We start from the raw sequence: 22,550 nt of genomic DNA, 5'->3' as shown, positions 1-22,550 counted from the left end.
CCATATGCATGAACACATACATACTTGCATGCACAGGCACGTACACATAATACAATCTGCATACACACATAGCTGTGCACACACACTCATGCACGCTCACACATATGAACAGACACACACACACATGTGCATGCGAAGACACTGAGAACTGCCCATCTCACTAGCCACGTCTTAGCTGATTCCAGTACACATACACACATTCACTTTCATATGTCAGATTAATCACATAGACGTATTAATGATGCAGTCAGAAGGATTTTCTTAAATGCACTTAAATAGATTTAGATCCTGTCACATGTTCCAAGGAGGTCGTGAACAGACACACACACACACACACATACACACCCAACTACACACCCGCACACACACTGTTTAATTTGCACAACACTAGGAGTGATTGTATGGATCCTGGTTTAAACAGAGCCATGTGCTGTGGAGACAGAAGACATTCAGGTGGCTATCATGAGACATGAGCCTGCTGCAGTCCTGTGCCCTGCCCAAGGGAGACACACACACACACACACACACAAACACACACACACTCTCTCACACAAACCATTAGGCTAGATATTTACAGTACAGCACAAGGCCAGACTCACTCTGCCAAGCAACCATTAAGGTCATATCCAGGGCATGCTACTTAACTCTGTGTTCTAGAAGACACATGTAGAATGATTACTCAAGCTTTCCATGTGATCACTCTGTGTTGCCCCCCCCAACCCAATATCTGTATAGCCGTGACTGTTGAGTTCTAAATAACAAACCATGAAGTACACACACACAATAGCCTATTTTCTGTATTTTACAGTACAAAAACATAATGGATGGAGAGCAGCAGTATTCTCACCTAACAAAGCTGTGTTGTTTACAGTAAGAATGAGGGAAATAATAAGCTATTAACAGTATTCTTACCTAACAAAGCTGTGTTGTTTACAGTAAGAATGAGGGAAATAATAAGCTATTAACAGTATTCTTACCTAACAAAGCTGTGTTGTTTACAGTAAGAATGAGGGAAATAATAAGCTATTAACAGTATTCTTACCTAACAAAGCTGTGTTGTTTACAGTAAGAATGAGGGAAATAATAAGCTATTAACAGTATTCTTACCTAACAAAGCTGTGTTGTTTACAGTAAGAATGAGGGAAATAATAAACTATTAACAGTATTCTTACCTAACAAAGCTGTGTTGTTTACAGTAAGAATGAGGGAAATAATAAGCTATTAACAGTATTTTATACTGCAGTGAAATTGTATTAAAATAGGTAAAAGAAAAAGAGCAATTCTCTTTAACATACATGTCATGAGGGCGTTTTGCAGTGCAGAATTCCCAGAAAAAAGAAGAAAAGTGATTCATTTAGTTTTCTTCCAGACCTCGACGTTCCCACTGGGAACAATACATTTCCAATGTCATTCATCACTATGTGAAAGTCCAAACTTGGTATTTAGATTTGGTATTTATAAGTGACAGTACATTATATAGGGGTAATTATACACTGTATGGAAAACATACCCCATACACCACAGATCTAGTGGCGTCAGAAAGTATTCATACCCCTTGACTTATTCCACATTTTGTTGTGTTACAGCCTGAATTATTATAATTGTTTTCTCTCCCATCTACACACAAGATCCCATAATGACAAAGTGAGAACATGTTTAAATGCATTTTTGCACATTTATTGAAAATGAAATACAGAAATATCTGATTTACATAAGGATTCACACCCCTGAGTCAATAATTTGCTGAATGCACATTTGGCAGTGATAATAGCTGTAAGTCTTTCTCGGTAAGTCTCTAAGAGCTTTCCACACCCGGATTGTGCAACATTATTCTTTGTAAAAAATTCTTCAAGGTCTGTTAAATTGGTTGTTGATCATTGCTTGACAACAATAGATTTTCAAGTAAATTTAAGTCAAAACTGTAACTCAGCCACTCAGGAACATTTACTGTCTTCTTGGTAAGCAACTCCAGTGTAGATTTGGCCTTGTGTTTTAGGTTATTGTCCTGCTGAAAGGTGAATTCATCTGCCATTCTGGTGGAAAGCAGACTGAACCAGATTTTCCTCTAGGAATTTTCCTGTGCTTAGCTCCATTTTGTTTATTTTTTTCTCCTGAAAAACTACCCAGTCCTTAATGATTACAAGCATACCCATAACATGATACAGCCACCACCATGCTTGAAAATATGGAGTGGTACTGAGTAATGTGTTGGATTTGCCCCAAACATAACACTTTGTATTCAGGACAAAAAGTTAATTGCTTTGCCACATTTTTTGCAGTACTACATTAGTGCCTTGTTTTTTTGGAATATTTTTATTTCGTAAAGGCTTCCTTCTTTTCATTCTGTCAATTATGTTAGTATTGTGAATTAACTACAATGTAGTTGATCCATCCTCAGTTTCTCCTATCACAGCCATTAAACTCTGTAACTGTTTTGAAGTCACCATTGGCCTCATGAAATCGCTGAGCGGTTACCTTCCTATCCGGCAACTGAGTTAGGAAGGACGCCTGTATCTTTGTAGTGACTGGATGTATTGATAAACCATCTAAAGTGTCATTAATAACTTCACCATTGTCAAAGGGATATTCAATGTGTGTGTTTTTTTTTTATCCATCTACCAATAGGTGACCTTCTTTGTGAGGCATTGGAAAATCTCCCTGGTTTTTGTGGTTGAATCTATGTTCGAAATTCACTGCTTGATGGAGATACCTTACAGATAATTGTATGTGTGGGGTACAGAGATGAAGTAGTCATTCAAGAATCATGTTAAACACTATTATTGCACACAGAGTCCATGCAACTTATTATGTGACTTGTTAAACACATTTTTACTCCTGAACTTATTTAGTCTTGCCATAACAAAGGAGTTGAATACTTATTGACTCAAGGCATTTCAGCTTTCATTTGTAATTTATTTGTAAAATTTAGAAAAACATAATTCCACTTTGACATTATGGGGTACCGTGTGTAGGCCAGTGACACAAAAATCTCAGTTTAATCCATTTGAAATTCAGGCTGTAACAAAATGTGGAAAGTCAAGGGGTGTGAAAACTTTCTGAAGGCACTGTAGTTTTATCCCAAGTGTTGGCAAAATGTGAAGCCAGCATTTGGTTGCCTAGATATAGTGGTCAGGTTTTAATTTGGAAAGGAATTATTTCCCACTGAGTTTTTAGTCATGAGGCTTTTATCCAGAGAGACTTACAATACCAAGTGCATTTCAACAAGCAGGCAACAAACAAACACTTTTTGTGATCATCGTATGTAAAACCCTCCTCAAAGGAAATGCTAGTAACACACTAACACATTATGTGTGTCTGTGTGTCTGTGTGTGTGTGTGCGTGTGCGTGTGCGTGTGCGTGTGCGTGTGCGTGTGTGTGCGTGTGTGTGTGCGCGTGCGTGTGCGCGTGCGCGTGCGCGTGTGTGTGCGCGTGCGCGTGTGTATGTGTCAACAGGAGAACCACTGCCTGCGTATTAAGATTCTTGGCGACTGCTACTACTGTGTGTCTGGGCTGCCAGAGGCCCGGGCCGACCACGCATCCTGCTGTGTGGAGATGGGTGTGGACATGATCGAGGCCATCTCGTGAGTATGGCACGGCCAAATACATATTTAGTGCTTTCTGAAAGTACTCAGACCCCTTGACTTTTTCTACATTTTGTTACGTTACATCCTTATTCCTTATAAATACAAATCCTCAGCAATCTACACACAATAAGCCAAATTCATTGTTTACAAATGTATTCAAATGAAAAAAAGAAATACCTTATTTACCTAAGTATTCAGACCCTTTGCTGTGAGACATGAAATTGAGCTCAGGTGTATCCTGTTTCCAGTGATCATCCTAGAGATGTTTTTCCAACTTAATTGGAGTACACCTGTGGTAAATTCAATTGATTTGACATGATTTGGAAAGGCACACGCCTGTCTATATAAGGTCCCACAGTTGACAGTGAAAGTCAGAGCAAAAACCAAGCCATGATGTCAAAGGAATTGTACATAGATCTCCGAGACAGGATTGTGTCGAGGCACAGATCAGGGGAAGGGTACCAAACATTTTTTGCAGCATTGAAGGTCCCCAAGAAAACAGTGGCCTCCATCATTCTTAAATGGAAGAACTTTGGAACCACCAAGACTCTTCCTAAAGCTGGCCGCCGGTCAAACTGAACAATCGGGGGAGAAGGGCCTTGGTCAGGGAGGTACCTAAGAACCCGATGGTCACTCTGACAGAGCTTTAGAGTTCCTCTGTGAAGATGGGAGAACCTTCCAGAAGGACAACTATCTCTGCAACACTCCACCAGTTAGGCCTTTGTGGTAGAGTGGCCAGACTGCAGCCACTCCTCAGTAAAAGGCACATGACAGCCCGCTTGGAGTTTGCCAAAGGGCACCTACAGACTCTCAGACCATGAGAAACAAGATTCTCTGGTCTGATGAAACCAAGATTGAACTCTTTGGCCTGAATGCCAAGCGTCACATCTGAGAGAAACCTAGCACCATCAATACGGTGAAGCATGGTGATGGCAAAATCATGCTGTGGGGATGTTTTTCAGCGGCAGGGTCTGGGAGACTAGTCAGGATTGAGGAAAAGATGAACGGAGCGAAGTACAGAGAGATCCTTGATGAAAACATGCTTCAGAGTGCTCAGGGCCTCAGACTGAGGCGAAGGTTCGCCTTCCAACTGGACAACTACTTAAGCACACAGCCAAGACAGTGCAGGAGTGGCTTCGGGCAAGTCTCTGAATGTTGTTGAATGGCCCAGCCAGAGCCTGGACTTGAACCCAATCGAAAATCACTGGAGAGACCTGAAAATAGCTGCGCAGCACACAATCCTGTCTCGGAGCTCTACGGGCAATTTCTTCGACCTCATGGCTTGGTGTTTACTCTGACATGCATGGTCAACTGTGGGACCTTATATAGACAGGTGTGTGCCTTTCCAAATCATGTGCAATTAATTGAATTTACCACAGGTGGACTAGAATCAAATTGTAGAAACATCTCAAAGATGATCAATGTAAAACAGGATGCATCTGAGCTTAATTTCGAGTCTCATAGCAAAGGGTCTGAATACTTAGGTAAATAAGGTTTTCAGTTTTACATTTTTCATTCATTTGCAAGCATTCTAAAAACCTGATTTCGCTTTGTCATTATGGAGTCTTGTTAGTAGATTGCTGAGGATTTTTTTTCATTTAATCAATTTTAGAATAAGGGTGTAATGTAACAAAATGTGGAAAAAGTCAGAGGGTCTGAATACTTATATATATATATATACACATATTCATACACATTTAACATCTATGAATAAAACATCTGAGGACTGTCATATTTTACACACACATGAAGGTACCCATAAGCAATCATTTCAAATGTGAAACATATCAATATAGCGTTTTGGATATAAACTCTTCAATTGTTCTTCAATCCTGTTCCTGGAGAGCCACAGGATGCACAAGCCTTGTTTCAGACAGGTGGTAGGAGGCAGGTGTGCATTAGTGCCATAGTACTCCTACACTTCCAGGCCCAGAGAAACCTGAAAGGTTCAAATCAGGTTCACTCTATACGCATGAAGAGGCACTTAGCCTAATTTGTGTCTGCAGAAGTTGAGTCAATGAGTCCAGGACAGGTGCTTGGTGTGCTTGAAACAGTCTAATGCTGATTGCGTTATTGTTCAGTTGTATTTTTTTGTGGCTTCTGATTGGTGTTTGATGAGAGAGATAAGGGCTGGCTGATTTATTGATTGGCTGTTTCTGAATGACGAGACAGATGTCTGTCTCCGCTCACAGACCTGACTGTCTGCCCCTCAGCACTCCTGTCAGCAGTAGTGTGTTTGTATGTGTGTGCGTGTGTGTGTCTGTGTGTGTGTGTGTGTGTATGTACGCACATGCGTGCAATTGACTGTGTTTTCGTCCCTTCGACCAGAGCGGCTGTGGTTATTGCATTTTTGCTTCACTTAGCTTTCTCCTTTTTCGAAGCAGTCCCCCAACTTCCATGACGCAATAACAAGTAACAATGTTATAACATCTAGAATATTGCCACTGATTAAGTGTTTAAAAGGCGAAGGTGAGAAAATGTTCTGGTTCAGTGTCCCTGCCCTCTACATTCACACGGAGTCAGCGAGGCACCGTATTAGGAGACTGCTGTGACATTATAACGAGGTGATTACTGCATTGTAACCAAATATACTGAGCTTAAGCAATGGATATACACTATACAATGGATATACACTATACACTACCCTTGAATGAGAACACCTACTCATTCAAGGGTTTTTATTTATTTTGTACTATTTTCTACAATGTAGGATAATAGTGAAGACATCAAAACTATGAAATAACACATATGGAATCATGTAGTAACCAAAAATGTGTTGAACAAATCAAAATATATTTTATATTTGAGATTTTTCAAATAGCCACCCTTTGCCTTGATGACAGCTTTGCACACTCTTGGCATTTTCTAAAGCAGCTTCATGACATAGCCACCTTGAATGCATTTCAATTAACAGGCGTGCCTTCTTAAAAGTTAATTGGTGTAATTTCTTTCCTTCTTAATGCATTTGAGCCAATCAGTTGTGTTGTGACAATGTACTGGGGTATACAGAAGACAGCCCTATTTGGTAAAAGACCAAGTCCATATTATGGCAAGAATAGCTCAAATAAGAGAAATGGCACTCCATCATTACTTTCAGTCAATAAGGAACATTTCAAGAACTTTTAAAGTTTCTTCAAGTGCAATCACAAAAACCATCAGGCGCTACGATGAAACTGGCTCTCATGAGGACCGCCACAGGAATGGAAGACCCAGTGTTACCTCTGCTGCAGAGGATAATTTCATTAGAGTTACCAATCTCAGAAATTGCAGCCTAAATAAATGCTTCACAGAGTTCAAGTAACAGACACATCTCAACATCAACTGTACAGAGGAGACTGTGTGAATCAGGTCTTCATGGTCGAATTGCTGCAAAGAAACCACTACTAAAGAACACCAATAAGAAGACGATACTTGCTTGGGCCAAGAAACACGAACAATGGACATTAGACCGGTAGAAATCTGTCCTTTGCTCTGGAGTCCAAATTGGGGATTTTTGGTTCCAACTGCGCTGTCTTTGTGAGACGTGATGTGGGTTAACGGATGATCTCCGCATGTGTATTTCCCACCATAAACCATGGAGGAGGAGGTGTTATGATGTGGAATGCTTTGCTTGTGACACTGGCTGTGATTTATTTAGAATTCAATGCACACTTAACCAGCATGGCTACCACAGGTTTCTGCACCGATGCGCCATCCCATCTGGTTTGGGCTTAGTGGGCCTATCATTTGTTTTTCAACAGGACAATGACCCTCCAGGCTGTGTAGGGGCTATTTTACCAAGAAGGAGAGTGATGGAGTGCTGCATCAGATGACCTGGCCTCCACAATCCCCAAAACACAACCAAATTGAGATGGTTTGGGATGAGTCGGACCGCAGAGTGAAGGAAAAGCAGCCAACAAGTGCTCAGCATATGTGGGAACTCCTTCAAGACTGTTGGAAAATCATTCCAGGTGAAGCTGGTTGAGAGAATGCCAAGAGTGTGCAAAGCTGTCGTCAAGGCAAAGGATGGTTATTTGAAGAATCTCAAATATTGTCACGACTTCCGCCGAAGTTGGGTCCTCTCTTTGTTCGGGCGGCGTTCGGCTTTCTGGCCATCGCCGCTCGATTTTTCAAATGTCCATTTGTTTTGTCTTGTCCCATACACACCTGGTTTTCATTCCCTAATCAATCAAATACTTTTGTTATTTACGTGGTTTTGGCACTTGTATGTTTTTATTGTGCTGTCTATTTGGAACGGAATTAAAGTGCGCCTGTTTGCTACACTCTGCTCTTCTGCACCTGACTTCGCCTCCGCTACACACGCTTAACAGAATTACACACCAAGACATGATGGGAAACAGAGGGCTAAATACATGTAGATTGATTAGGGAATGAAAACCAGGTGTGTATGCGACAAGACAAAACAAATGGACATATAAAAAATGGTGCTGCGATGGCTAGAAAGCCGGTGATGTCGATCGCCGAACGCCGGCCGAACAAGGAGAGGAGCCGACTTCGGCGGAAGTCGTGACAGTACCCCCCCTTGAATGGATCAGACTCCCATACTCCCGGCCTCCTGCCTGGTAGCGCCGGTTGTGTGGGAGCTGGATGCGGACATTGAGCAGGCGTTGCGTACAGAGCCCGCTCCCCTCCAGTGTCCCGTTGGGCGTCAGTACGTTCCGTCTGCTGTCCGTGACCAGTTGATCTATTTGGCCCACACGTCTCCCTCCTCTGGTCATCCGGGGATCGGTCGGACGGTGCGCTGTCTGACTGGGAAGTACTGGTGGCCCACCTTGGCAAAAGACATGATGGGAAACAGAGGGCTAAATACATGTAGATTGATTAGGGAATGAAAACCAGGTGTGTATGGGACAAGACAAAACAAATGGAAATATGAAAAATGGAGCTGCGATGGCTAGAAAGCCGGTGATGTCGATCACCGAACGCCGGCCGAACAAGAAAAGGAGCCGACTTCGGTGGAAGTCGTGACAAATATAAAATATATTTTGATTTGTTTAACACTTTTTTGTTAACTACATGATTCCATATGTGTTATTTCATAGTTTAAATGTCTTCACTATTATTCTACAATTTTGAAAATAGTAAAAATAAAGAAAAACCCTTGAATTTGTAAGTCGCTCTGGATAAGATCGTCTGCTAAATTACTTAAATGTAAATGTAAATGTAATGAGTAGGTGTTCTAAAACTTTTGACCTGTAGTGTTTGTTGCCCTAAAGCGATTCACATACGGAAATATCGCCGATTTCACCGTCGAGTAGACATCTTGTCCCTCTAGTTAAAGCGTCTAGTGCCTAGGAAGGCGACAGCCGCTGGTGACCATAGCAACAAAATAAACAAACATTATCGACATAAAAATGTATTCACATGCAACAGAAATTATTATTTCAAAAATCGATTCGAAAGCAGTTACTTTTATTGTTAAAGGTGACTCTGTAAACTGATAGTGTTAGCCAGCTAGCTAGCTAAAGTGGGAAAGTTAGCTGGACATACGTGCTGATGTATTATAGCCTGTGTTGTGTTTTCTCGTGTGATTGGTGAACAACAACCGCACAGAATCCTATTTTCTCAGCCTCTGGTTGAGCTGCTTTCACATGCTTGAGTACCGCTGACCGCTCCATCTGGATAGAATACTTGGGAACAGATTCCTCTTTTCTCCCTCCAAAATCAGTGCTCAGTGGTCTCTAACTGTTTCTATCTGTGTGTGTGTGTTCTAGGCTCGTGAGAGAGGTCACAGGGGTCAATGTGAACATGCGTGTGGGCATCCATAGCGGCAGGGTCCACTGTGGGGTACTGGGACTCAGGAAGTGGCAGTTTGACGTGTGGTCCAACGATGTCACGTTAGCTAATCACATGGAGGCTGGGGGCGCGGCAGGGTACGTTTGGCCAATCATGACAAACCAGTACAGAGTCACTCACCCAATGACACTACATCTATTCTCCTATGCTCTATATCAAAATACACTATAATACTACATAGAATAACACTTAGAATTAACTTTTGTATTGGGCATACATTCTAAGTGGTATGCTACTATGTATATGGCATATGTAAGGGATAATCAACGAGGGGCTATGCGTTCTATGGAAAATAATGAACGCCGTGGAAGGTGTGTTCCATGACATGCTAGCAGTCCCAGAGAATGCGTAGAGCCACGAGTTGATTATCCCTTTTTTACCATGGCTATAATGTAACACATTTGACACTAGAAATGTGTTCATTTGCCGATAGAAATGTGTTCAACATTCACTGAAGTAGCTAGCAAGTTTACTAGATAGCTACAGTAGTTGCCATGGTAACCAAACAAACAGACTTGCTAGTTTAGCTAACCAAATTCTGAAAATCTAATTCAACAATACCGATACTGTTTTAAATTCAGCTTTTGCTTACAAAAGCAGCTCAAACAAAACATGTAAAAATGAACTGTAGCCATTGAATTCTATCATGCATTATTTCCCTATAAGGCACAGTATATTTGCATGCTCTAGAATGCCCATCAATACAATTAGAAAGTATTCAACGCCATGGTATAAAATCACTATATCACTGGCAAACAAATATTTGCCTACATTATTATGTCAATTTTTGCACAATCCTTTTCTATGGTACAGTTGTCGGAAGTTTACATACACCTTAGCCAAATACATTTAAACTCAGTTTTTCACAATTCCTGACATTTAATCCTAGTAAAAATTCCCTGTCTTAGGTCAGTTAGGATAACCACTTTATTTTAAGAATGGGAAATGTCAGAACAATAGTAGAGCGAATGATTTATTTAAGCTTTCATTTCTTTCATCACATTCCCAGTGGGTCAGAAGTTTACACACACTCAATTAGTATTTGGTAGCATTGCCTTTAAATTGTTTAACTTGGGTTAAACATTTCGGTTAGCCTTCCACAAGCTTCCCACAATAAGTTGGGTGAATTTTGACCCATTCCTCCTGACAGAGTTGGTGTAACTGAGTCAGGTTTGTTGGCCTCCATCCTCACCCACGCTTTTTCAGTTCTGTCCACACATTTTCTATAGGAATGAGGTCAGTGCTTTGTGATGACCACTCCAATACCTGGACTTTGTTGTCCTTAAGCCATTTTGTTACAACTTTGGAAGTATGCTTGGGGTCATTGTCCATTTGGAAAACCCATTTGCGACCAAGCTTTAACTTCCTGACTTATGTGTTGAGATGTTGCTTCAATATATCCACATCATTTTTCCTCCTCATGATGCCATCAATTTTGTGATGTTCACCAGTCCCTCCTGCAGCAAAGCACGCCCACAACATGATGCTGCCACCCCCGTGCTTCATTGTTGGGATGGTCTTCTTCGGCTTGCAAGCCTCCCCCTTTTTCTTCCAAACATAACGATGGTCATTATGGCCAAACAGTTCTATTTTTGTTTCATCAGACCAGAGGACATTTCTCCAAAAAGTATGATCTTTGTCCCCATGTGCAGTTGCAAACCATAGTCTGGCTTTTTTATGGCGGTTTTGGAGCAGTGGCTTCTTCCTTGCTGAGCAGCCTTTCAGGTTATGTTGATATAGGAATTTTACTGTGGATATAGATACGTTTGTACCTGTTTCCTCCAGCATCTTCACAAGGTCCTTTGCTGATGTTCTGGGATTGATTTGCACTTTTCGCACCAAAGTACGTTCATCTCTAGAAGACAGAACTTGTATCCTTCTTGAGTGGTATGACGGCTGCGTGGTCCCATGGTGTTTATACTTGTGCACTATTGTTTGTTTAGATGAACATGGTACCTTCAGGTGTTTGGAAATTGCTCCCAAGGATGAACCAGACTTATGGAGGCCTACAAATGTTTTTCTGAGATCTTGGCTGATTGTTTTTGATTTTCCCATTATGTCAAGCAAAAGAGGCACTGAGTTTGAAGGTAGGCCTTGAAATACATCCACAGGGACACCTCCAATTGACTCAAATGATGTGAATTAGCCTATCAGAAGCTTCTAAAGCCATGGCATAATTTTCTGGAATTTTCCAAGCTGTTTAAAGGCACAGTCAACTTAGTGTATGTAAACTTCTGACCCACCGGAATTGTGATACAGTGAATTATAAGTGAAATAATCTGTCTGTAAACAATTGTTGGAAAAATTACTTGTGTCATGCACAAAGTAGTCCTCACCGACTTGCCAAAACTATAGTTTGTTAACAAGACATTTTTGGAGTGGTTGAAAAACGAGTTTTAATGACTCCAACCTAAGTGTATGTAAACTTCCCACTTCAACTGTACAATCCTGAAATTAATTAATTAATAATAATGACCATTGTGTCCAGTAAGTCATGGCTGTGTTTTTGTGCCAGGCGGATCCACATCACCAAGGCCACTCTGAACTACCTGAATGGAGACTATGACGTGGAGCCAGGATCAGGAGGAGAGAGGAACGTCTATCTGAAGAGTCACAACATTGAAACCTACCTCATCGTGGGCTGCAGCCAGAAAAGGGTACAGTACAGCCTTGTCATCCCTTTACTGTTAGATTAGGTTATTATGACTATGGCCCAGAGTTTTACCTGATCACGTGATCTGACCCTTTAAAGGGACACCTCACATTTTTTAACCACATCTTTCATCGCTATTTTCCCATGTAGACACTGGTATGGTGCTGGAGATAATGAATAAAATAATACTAGTAATATTAGTCCCGTGCAAATACGGCTTTACACAGACATGAGTAAGATTTCCAATGTAGATACTTGACTCGGAAAAACTCTGGGCCCCCAGTTGACTGTAATAGGAAAACAAACTCAGCCCTGCTCAGTCAAAATTCTGATACATTTTCATAAACACTTTTTGATTTACTGGCTGATTATCATGCTTTCAGGCTGTCTTATTTTTTCTAAGCAGCTGGTCGGCTTACTTTTGGAAATCATGCGTCTCTAAAGAGTGATGTCACCCGTTCTCTCACCATGAGATAATGTTTGTTTACGTACAGTACAATGTCCTTTTAATCAGCTGAGGATATATTATATCAGTAGTGTGTGTGTGTCATATCATATCATATCAGTCCTGTGGCGATATCAGAAGCCTTGACTCTAATCCAGCTAACATATCATATCATTTGTACTTTCACATAATGTATCATATTACTATATACTACATTCTAACTTATGGGTTGATTGGGAATGGGTTGGTTCTCACGATCCCTGTTACAATAGTTACATTACAGACCTGTCCTAATAAACTGTTTACAAGAAGTGATACATTTTAGTGTGCGTCCCAAGTCCCAAATGACACCCTATTCCCTATAGAGTGCACTACAGTGCCATTTGAGGCACAGCCTTAGAGTTCGCTACCTTTTCCGTTCAGTTTGAACCACTACACTCATCCCAGGTCAGCTATCACTACCTATAAGCATATTTAATTGTAGTAGGAACCGTTGAAAACATGTAACTGATGTTGCATGCAATTCCCCCAGTATTCCCCTAGAAGTATAGCTGCCAGGGGTGGAAATGGGGGGTAACCCGGGAGTGAAATAATTTTAGCATGATCTTTAATTCAAGAATTTTACATTGGTGGTTTCCTGGTTGCCAGAGGGACTTTTTCCATTACCATCCCTTGTATATCTGTCTCCCTTACCTTGCAGAAAGAAGAGAAGGCGATGATAGCGAAAATGAACCGTCAGCGCGCCAACTCTGTCTCTCACAACACGGGCCACTGGACCGACCGGCCTTTCTACAACCACGGAGGAAACCAGATCTCCAAGGAGATGAAGAGGATGGTGAGATACCATTCTGTCCTCACCGCCATTCAGACTTTATCTTTACTCTTCTCTGATCTGGCCTTCACAGCAAGGCCAGGTTGTGGTTGTTGTGTGTTTGTGTATTAACCAGGGACTATAGAAAGCCAAGGACGTGAGGCGTTTATGTCATTGCATACGGTATATCTTTCATTGTCTCCCTAGGCTCTCTCTGTTTTTAGTCTAGCATTTAGCTCCAGGGTCACAATGCCCCCACCCCTGTTTCACTGCCCCTGACCCGGTGAAACCCCACAGAGAGAGAGAGAGAGAGAGAGAGAGAGGAGCAGAGTCAGGGAAGCGGAAGCAGGATGGCCACAGTCAGTCAGGGCCTTACGGGAAACTCACCTGAGGCGGATACACCTTTTATCTGTTTGTTTCCTGTCTGTGTAGACGTCAGTGAGCTAAGGTCTGACATTGAACAGAATGATGAACGTACCGTCAGACCTCAGAGCACAACTACCACAGGTACATATAATAATATTATAATAGTCATTTAACAGATGCTTTTATCCCAATACACTTTTTTCCAAAACTGTCAGTATTGACAGTTACACATCTATTCAATATATCCATGTCTCTCCTCTCTTCTGAGAAAACGATGGAAATCATTTGCATTCAGTAATGAATTCCCAGAAAGCTTCTGTATAGTCTCAAGGGTAGAGGGGGAGGCAGGCTGGCATGCTGGCAGCAAGCAGTGGCCCTTCACACTACGGTTCACCTCTCCAGCAAGTGTCTCTCGAGGACTACTCACTCTGTCACAATACAATACGTGGGCAACAAGGATGACCAAATACCATAACATTTAGTCAGTGAGATCCCATCTGCAGCAGAATAAATTACCCAGAATCCCAGGGGGAATCATCTCTCTTACACAACAAAGACATACATCAAAACACACACACATACACATGCACAGAAGCACAAACACACACACACAGAAAAAAGCTATAGTGTGTGACCATTGAGTCCTCTTTCTGTTCCCCAAGGCCTCCCACTGTGCTAAAACAATGCTGCTATGGTGACTCACTGTCTGTTGTTTACCTCTCCTCCTCTCTCATTCCATCCCTTCCCCTCTCACCTCGTCTTCTTTTCTCTCCTCTCCTAACATTAACTCAAGGGCACTATGTCAACACAATAATGGTCTGAGTCTGGTTCCAGTCGTAACGCACCTGCCTACTATTGTCTTCACCCCAGAGTTTTTGGTGTGCAGATTACAGTCAGATAATTATTTCTGGTTATCTCTTTATCTTATTATCTCTTCCCTGCTGGATCTGAAATCAGTGTTTGAAATCAATGAATGAGCTCAGTACGTGTGGGCGTAAGTAAGTTCTGTCTGATTTAATTATTGGCTAGCTGCGACAGGACAGCTGTATTGTGAGAGACAGTCTCTCTTTGGCAGATTAATACATACTACGCAGTTGGATGTCTGCCTCTATCTCTGTCTGTCTGTCTGTCTGTCTGGCTGTCTGGCTGGCTGGCTGGCTGGGCTGGCTGGCTGGTCTGTCTTGGCTGGGCTGGCTGGTCTGTCTTGGCTGGTCTGGTCTGGTCTGGTCTGGTCTGGTCTGGGCTGGTCTGGTCTGGGCTGGTCTGGGCTGGTCTGGGCTGGTCTGGGCTGGTCTGGGCTGGTCTGGGCTGGTCTGGTCTGGTCTGGTCTGGGCTGGTCTGGGCTGGTCTGGGCTGGTCTGGGCTGGTCTGGGCTGGTCTGGGCTGGTCTGGGCTGGCTGTCTTGGCTGGTCTGGGCTGGGCTGGTCTGGGCTGGTCTGGTCTGGCTGGCTGGCTGTCTTGGCTGGTCTGGCTGGCTGGCTGTCTTGGCTGGTCTGGCTGGCTGGCTGTCTTGGCTGGTCTGGCTGGCTGGCTGTCTTGGCTGGTCTGGCTGGCTGGCTGTCTTGGCTGGTCTGGCTGGCTGGCTGTCTTGGCTGGTCTGGCTGGCTGGCTGTCTTGGCTGGTCTGGCTGTCTTGGCTGGTCTGGCTGGCTGGCTGTCTTGGCTAGTCTGGCTGGCTGGCTGTCTTGGCTGGTCTGGCTGGCTGGCTGTCTTAGCTCTCTCTCTGTATCTGTCTCTCTCCCTATATCTCTCTATCTATATCTCTGTCTCTGTCCCTCTGTCTCTCTCTCCTCATCCCCTTGCACCGCTTGTGAATCCCAGCAGCAGAGATAGAGGGAGCAAGGAGAAATTGAGCAAGACAGATTGCATGAAAGAGGGGGAGAGAATGTGTGTGAGGCGAAAGGAAAGGGAGTCACGTAGTAATTCCCACTAGCCCCTGTCTTCCAACTTCCTGGCAGTGCAGGGCAGGCAGCGGAGTAGAGATGACTTATAATGACCTGCTGTCAACTGTGTTTCTTGCGTACATTCCTACTGTTATTAATCACTGTTCTCCTATTCCATATAAAATATAGAGAATGCTTGTATTTGGGGATGTTCCCCCTCTCTGTTTGTAGAGTGTAGTTTTATCAGTGGAATTGCTTATGTTATAAAAGACATCCTAGACATTCTGCTGGAAAGTCACATCCAAAAAGGAAGGGTTTCATGGTATTTTCAGCTTAGTCCACAATTGGGACAATTGAGGAATATAGATTTTACCAAGATGTGACAAAGGCACAAAGTAATAGGTTTACTGGTCAGACAGAAGAGTGAATCGTAATGTATGTACATATGGGAGTGTATTTGTTGATATGGAAGTAGCTCTAAGTTTAGATGACTATCTCCTGGAGATGTGTTGATGTTTCTTGGAACAGCACAGCACATTTTATCCTGTTGTTGCTGTCTTCATCCAATAGAGGGCAATGCAGTTCCGTGATTGATGGAGAAACTCTTCATTTCACTTAATGGGCTCCTATTTTGTGTCAAACTCAAGTTAGTTTCCAATTTTGTTATGTAAAAACTGCCGCACTGTAATTTTCCAGCCCTAAAGCCTGTCTAACATCAGCTCGCTTGCGCAATATCTGAGGTGTGTCCTTAAAAACAAGTGCAAAGTGACAATTTCATACAGCGCTAAAAAGCAGGTCTTAACGGTAATGCAGTTGATAATGGAATGGATTTTGAGAGCGGAAGCTCAGCCTATCCAGCCATGACACACAGTGCCCATCGAAGAGAGATGTGCCTTTTGTGCTGACGAATCTCATATTTAGAAACATAAAACACTTTAAGTTTCCCCCCAGCTCGTTTAATTTGATGATTAAAAACCAAGCATAGCCTACCCTCCCTTTAATCAAGGCTGGTTTAGCAGTATCGCATAGGTGTGTATTTTTATCCTGGCCATTAGCTAAGTAGCCTACAGATAAAGGGGTTTTAAATGGTCTACTAAGAGTGCTTTGAAATATAGTTTTTTGCCTTCATGCTTTTTAATTATTCACAATTCACAATTCAAATACCTGCATACTTCATTTCACTTGTTCAAGTAGGCTATCCATCCTAATTTTCGAAGAGTGCCCCTATCCGATTACCAAAGAAGCGCCCCTCCAAACTATTCAGTCCTCCTATAATGCCATATCAGCGGCAGATTATTTATTTTTTTAATCTGCCTTGCACATAGGCAACGATACAATTGACATGAGCATAGGATTTTGTATAGACGTGTGATAGTTATGCGTACACACATTTAGGCCAACGTGTAAACACTATGCCATGGAACGAGAGAATCGATTTATGCTATCATGCTTCTGACCCCATCCTATTTAGAAATATTGTTGTTTTAAAAAACAGATTGCTTGTTTTGCGTTTTATATCAAGGTTACCTTTACCTTAAGTCTAGGCTACTAAGGCTTGTTCAACAGCAATGCGTCTTGTCTTATTTATCCTGGCTTGCAAAGTAGCCCATAAAAGGTGTTTAAATGGTCTATTTGTCAGAGTGCCTTGAATTTATAATATAATGCACATCCTGAAACATACACACATATGCCTACCTGCATACTTCCTTTAGCTTGTTCAAGTATCCATCCCCATCTCTCATCCGGTGGTCAAAGACGCTCTCCTCCAAATGTATTTCAATTATTCAGTCCTATATAATTCTATATTTTGCTTATTGAGAACGTGCCTCACACATACAATACAATTTCCGTGAGCCTAGTATTTTCTATTTTAAGTGTGATGTGTATAGCTCATTGAAGCCAATTACAACAATGTTTACTGCCAACACTCCAAACATAGGCTATTGAAATAACACTGGATGTTTTTTTGTTTGTTGTTGACATCACTCGTTACTGTAGCCTATGCTTTTCAAAAAACTGTAATATCAATACACAATGGACCAAGAAGAGAATATTCTGTGCCCCCAGCCGAATTGAAGTTGTTGACAATGCAAAGACAGCCAATAACCTACAGAACTTGAGACAAGCGCATGCAGTATTAAGCCACGGAACGCGTGATTGGCCAGTGAGTGGCCAAGCCCTCGTCACACCTACAACTTGTTTGTTCATCAAAACCTAGCCCTTTTGCACCACTGCCAGCTATTGTGCTCATAATTCCGGCGGTGAAAATAGCAAAAATATTTTGGACGCACCCCAGGACCTATAGCTCTACTGCCAGCGCTTTGATTGACCATTTCGTTAGGTTTGTTAAAATAGAGCCCCATGTGATGTAAATAAATAAACGGTCATTATTATGAATTAGGTGTGTGGTAAACAACACAAACCACCCTGCTGGTATAATAATCCGTGTCAAGCTTTAATGAAGGCTCAGAGAGACCCCCTCGATGGTCTTATGACAGGCAGACAGTCTTCTACAGAAGCACTATTGACTCTTCTCCCCAAGAAGATGCCTGGATAGCTATTGTTCTCAACTTTGAATGTGTCTGATATAGCACCCTATTACCTATATAGTGCACTACTTTTGACCAGAGTTCTATGGGACCTTGTCAAAGCAGTACACTATGTTGGTATGGAATAGGGTGCCATTTGCGACTGAGCTTTTGTTGTTGTTTTTAGCCTCTTGAGCGAAGAGTTTGGGCAGAGATAAAGCTGGCAGAGGTGTCAGTCTCTTATCTTGGTGGTTGACACTCAATTTTTTGTCAACACCTGACTGTGTGGATGGATTCTACCTCTTTCTCTTCTAAAAAAAACTCGAGCACCACTTAAGGTTCACTGTTTGCAGATGTTTTTTTGTCAGCTAACACACAGCTCTGCTCTTTTCTTCTTTCTTCTAGGGATTTGAAGACCCCAAGGACAAGTGAGTAGAGACCCCCTATCCCCATCTTGCCTCCTGTGAGTTAAAGTGGTGGGCTGCCTTCTGCTGCAGGTCATGGTTTCAGGGTTTCTAAAGACAAATGGCAGTATCAAAGCCATAGATCTTTAAATGATCTAGATACAGTTGAAGTCGGAAGTTTACAGTCATTAAAAATTTACAATCATTTTCAACCACTCCACAAATTTCTTGTTAACAAACTATAGTTTTGGCAAGTCGGTTAGGACATCTACTTTGTGCATGACAAGTGTGCAAGCCATTTTTCCAACAATTGTTTACAGACAGATTATTTCACTTATAATTCACTGTATCACAATTCCAGTGAGTCAGAAGTTTACATACGCTAAATTGCCTGTGCCTTTAAACAGCTTGGAAAATTCCAGAAAATTATGTCATGGTTTTAGAAGCTTCTGATAGGCTAATTGACATCATTTGAGTCAATTGGAGGTGTAACTGTGGATGTATTTCAAGGCCTACCTTCAAACCCAGTGCCCCTTTGCTTGACATGATGGGACAATCAAAAGATATCAGCCAAGACTTCAGAAAAAAATTGTAAAGCCCCACAAGTGCGAAAAGTGCAAATTAATCCCAGAACAACAGCAAAGGACCTTGTGAAGGTGCTGGAGGAAACAGGTACAAAAGTATCTATATCCACAGTAAAACAAATCCTATATTGACATAACCCGAAAGATCGCTCAGCAAGGAAGAAGCCACTGCTCCAAAACCGCCATAAAAAAGCCAGACTACGGTTTGCAACTGCAAATGGAGACAAAGATCATAATTGTTTTAGAAAAGTCCTCTGGTCTGATGAAACAAAAATAGAACTGTTTGGCCATAATGACCATCATTATGTTTGTAAGAAAAAGGGGGAGGCCTGCAAGCCGTAGAACACCTTCCCAACCATGAAGCACGGGGGGTGGCAGCATCATGTTGTGGGGGTGCTTTGCTGCAGGAGGGACTGGTGCTCTTCACAAAATAGATGGCATCATGAGGAGGAAAAATGATATGGATATATTGAAGCAACATCTCAAGACATCAGTCAGGAAGTTAAAGCTTGGTCACAAATGGGTCTTCCAAATGGACAATGACCCCAAGCATACTTCCAAAGTTGTGGCAAAATGTCTTAAGGACAACAAAGTCAACGTATCGGAGTGGCCACCACAAAGCCCTGGCCTCAAACCTATAGAAATGTTGTGTGCAGAACTGAAAAAGTGTTTGCGAGCAAGGAGGCCTACAAACCTGACTCAGTTACACCAGCTCTGTCAGGAGGAATGGGCCAAAATTCACCCAACTTATTGTGGGAAGCTTGTGGAAGGCTACCCGAAATGTTTGACCCAAGTTAAACAATTTAAAGGCAATGCTACCAAATACTAATTGAGTGTATGTAAACTTCTGACCCACTGGGAATGTGATGAAAGAAACAAAAGCTGAAATAAATAATTCTCTCTACTATTATTCTAACATTTCACATTCTTAAAGTAAAGTGGTGATCCTAACTGACATAAGACAGGGACTTTTTACTAGGATTAAATGTCAGGAATTGTGAAAAACTGAGTTTAAATGTATTTGGCTAAGGTGAATGTAAACTTCCGACTTCAACTGTAGGTGTGTGGCAGTCACAGAAATAAACTACTGTATCTATAATACACAGCATAGCAAGCGAAAACACGAACAGAACATCCAACTCGCCAACTTGCCAGGTTTCTTGTATGACATGGCCATGACATTCATACCCATGAGTGGACAGTGATTTCAAAAACATTCTAATCACCTGGTTTGAATTTGTCCACTGATCCACTGACAATAGGCCAGATTGCCTCTGTAATTAATGCAATCAAACAATACACTGCTGATTCAATGACCGATTATTCCCATCAAACTAACATGATGAGAGTGGTCTAATGATCTCAATCACTTTGATTATTATGGCCACACTTAATTGTGGTGATGCAGTTCTATGGTGAAGTGTGGAGTTAAGTTGTGGTTGTAGCTTGTGGTTGCAGGACTGGGGGCGGGCTGGCCCATAGAGACATAGGACCTCTTGTGATGGCCTGAAACAGAAAACAAAAAAGTGTCTCCTCGTCTTGTGTTATCTAGACATTTCATTTTCAGAAACACGCAGGAAAACCTGAACCCAGAGGACGAGGTGGACGAGTTTCTAGGGAGAGCCATCGACGCCAGGAGTATCGACCGGCTACGCTCCGAACACGTCAAGAAATTCCTGCTGACCTTCAGAGAACCAGACCTGGAGAAGAAGGTACTGACGTCCTCCTCCAGGGAAGTGACTCGAAATATTCGGACTAGGGCCTTGAGTGAATTTTCTGGATAGATCTTTAGCAGTAGATATGTCAAACGAGTGAGCAGTATATTCATTTGTGTCAGAATTGATTGTCAAACTCAGGGCCTTGGGTTTTTCCTGACTACATGGCCCGACCAGGAAAAAGATTTAGTGTGAGTCTATAACCAAGGGATTTTTCCTTGTCAGGTATCATGTTCAATAAAAATTGAAAAATGCAGGGCCCTTGTCAAGACAAGCAATTCTGCTAGAAATTGCTACACCACTCACTGGTTTGACATATCCAGGGTATGTCAAGTAAAGCTTAAATGAAGGGAGAGTGGGAGAGAGAGAGTGGTAAACATTTTTGAGTTTGAAGAGAAGATACATAAAAGGTGAGCGGGAAGGAGAGAGAGGGTGAAGGCCGACCGAAAGAGGCCCCATTTTCAACCTGCTGTCTTTCACCTCTTACTCTCTCTCATCCCTCTGTCAGTCTCTCTCGCCAGGGTCTGGTTAACCTAACGTAGCAGACGTAATATAAACGCTTGAGCGGGGTTGGAAAAAAATGGAAGCATCCGGTTTTCAGGCTTTCCCTCTTCTCTGCTTTTCCCGGTTTCAGACAACACCGCTGAGGGTGGGGTATGGTGGGCTGTATAGTGGCTACATAGAGAGGATCAAAATCCCTCTCTCAGTGTGTCTGCCCCCAGCCGGTAGCCCAGTCTTTTGTGGGAGAGATAATCACTGCCTTTGTTCTCCTCCATTACCTGTCCACCTACAGATCTCATAATTGACCTCCTAAGTACCATACATTAGGCTATGGATTGCAGTTCAGCTGTGTAACCCTTACCATGCTGTTCACACAGTGTGATGCTGTTGTGTCAGTATACTGTACAAAAGGGTTTGAAGTGAGATGTGAAGCGCACATCCAGCCTCTGTTTACCTTTCTGCTCTTATATTTTTCCATTTCCGTTTCTCCTTCAGTACTCCAGACAAGTGGACTCCAGATTTGGAGCATACGTGGCCTGCGCCTCTCTTGTCTTCCTCTTCATATGTTTCATCCAGATTGTCATTGTACCACAGTAAGTACTGAATCTCTCCTAGTGAATACTCATAAAGTATAGTACCACAGTAAGTACTGAATCTCTCCTAGTGAATACCCATAAAGTATAGTACCACAGTAAGTACTGAATCTCTCATAGTGGGTATTCATACAGCATAGTACCACAGTAAGTGCTAAATCTCTCCTAGTGGATATTCATACAGTATAGTACCACAGTAAGTGCTGAATAATTCTCTACTAGTGAACCACAGTGCATATCTCCCATATCATTCACAACTTGGAGCCCTAGCTCTTCCTGGGCTGAGGGCAGGGCTTTGGGGATGAGTAGAGGAGGAGACTGAGATAGACAGGACCTAGATGAAGCTGATACTTGAGGGGACCCAGGAAAGGCAGTCCCAGACAGGCCCAGTACAGGGACTTGGCCCAGACGTTAATGAATGTCCCGTCACCTGCTGTCACCACCTTTCCTCTCCTCTGCCAGAGGGGCTGAGGGGTACCGCTGGGGCTGCCGGCAGCTGGCTGTTTGTTCATTCTCAAGGATGCCCCTCAAGTGTGTACCCCTCTATCTTTCTCTCTCTCCCTCCTATTGATCTCCACCATTCCTTTTTCATTATCCTCTCTTCCTTGATCCTTTTGTCTCACCTCTCTCTGTCTCAGACGTATTTACTCATATTTCTCCTATCACTTCTGTAATCCTCTCTCTCTCT

The 22,550-nt window shown here is 42.4% G+C and overlaps 1 protein-coding gene across 3 annotated transcripts in view; it reads left to right on the top strand.

Annotated features, from left to right (window-relative positions):
* LOC129821110 (adenylate cyclase type 5-like) overlaps positions 1-22,550 on the top strand; it is a 143,053-nt gene that overhangs the window by 108,261 nt on the left and 12,242 nt on the right. Inside the window, exons 5-11 of one of the 3 annotated variants that reach the window (XM_055878412.1) lie at positions 3,454-3,581; positions 9,299-9,457; positions 11,896-12,037; positions 13,179-13,313; positions 18,471-18,493; positions 20,606-20,765; positions 21,765-21,862. In XM_055878412.1, the coding sequence (XP_055734387.1) occupies positions 3,454-3,581; positions 9,299-9,457; positions 11,896-12,037; positions 13,179-13,313; positions 18,471-18,493; positions 20,606-20,765; positions 21,765-21,862 (845 nt within the window). The remainder of the gene's footprint in view (positions 1-3,453; positions 3,582-9,298; positions 9,458-11,895; positions 12,038-13,178; positions 13,314-18,470; positions 18,494-20,605; positions 20,766-21,764; positions 21,863-22,550) is intronic. The other 2 variants (XM_055878413.1, XM_055878414.1) reach the window with 2 other exon arrangements.

The sequence above is a fragment of the Salvelinus fontinalis genome, chromosome 23 (genome assembly GCF_029448725.1).
Source record: "Salvelinus fontinalis isolate EN_2023a chromosome 23, ASM2944872v1, whole genome shotgun sequence".
NCBI classification, from domain to species: Eukaryota; Metazoa; Chordata; class Actinopteri; order Salmoniformes; family Salmonidae; genus Salvelinus; species Salvelinus fontinalis.
This window is presented reverse-complemented; position numbering and strand designations above follow the sequence as displayed.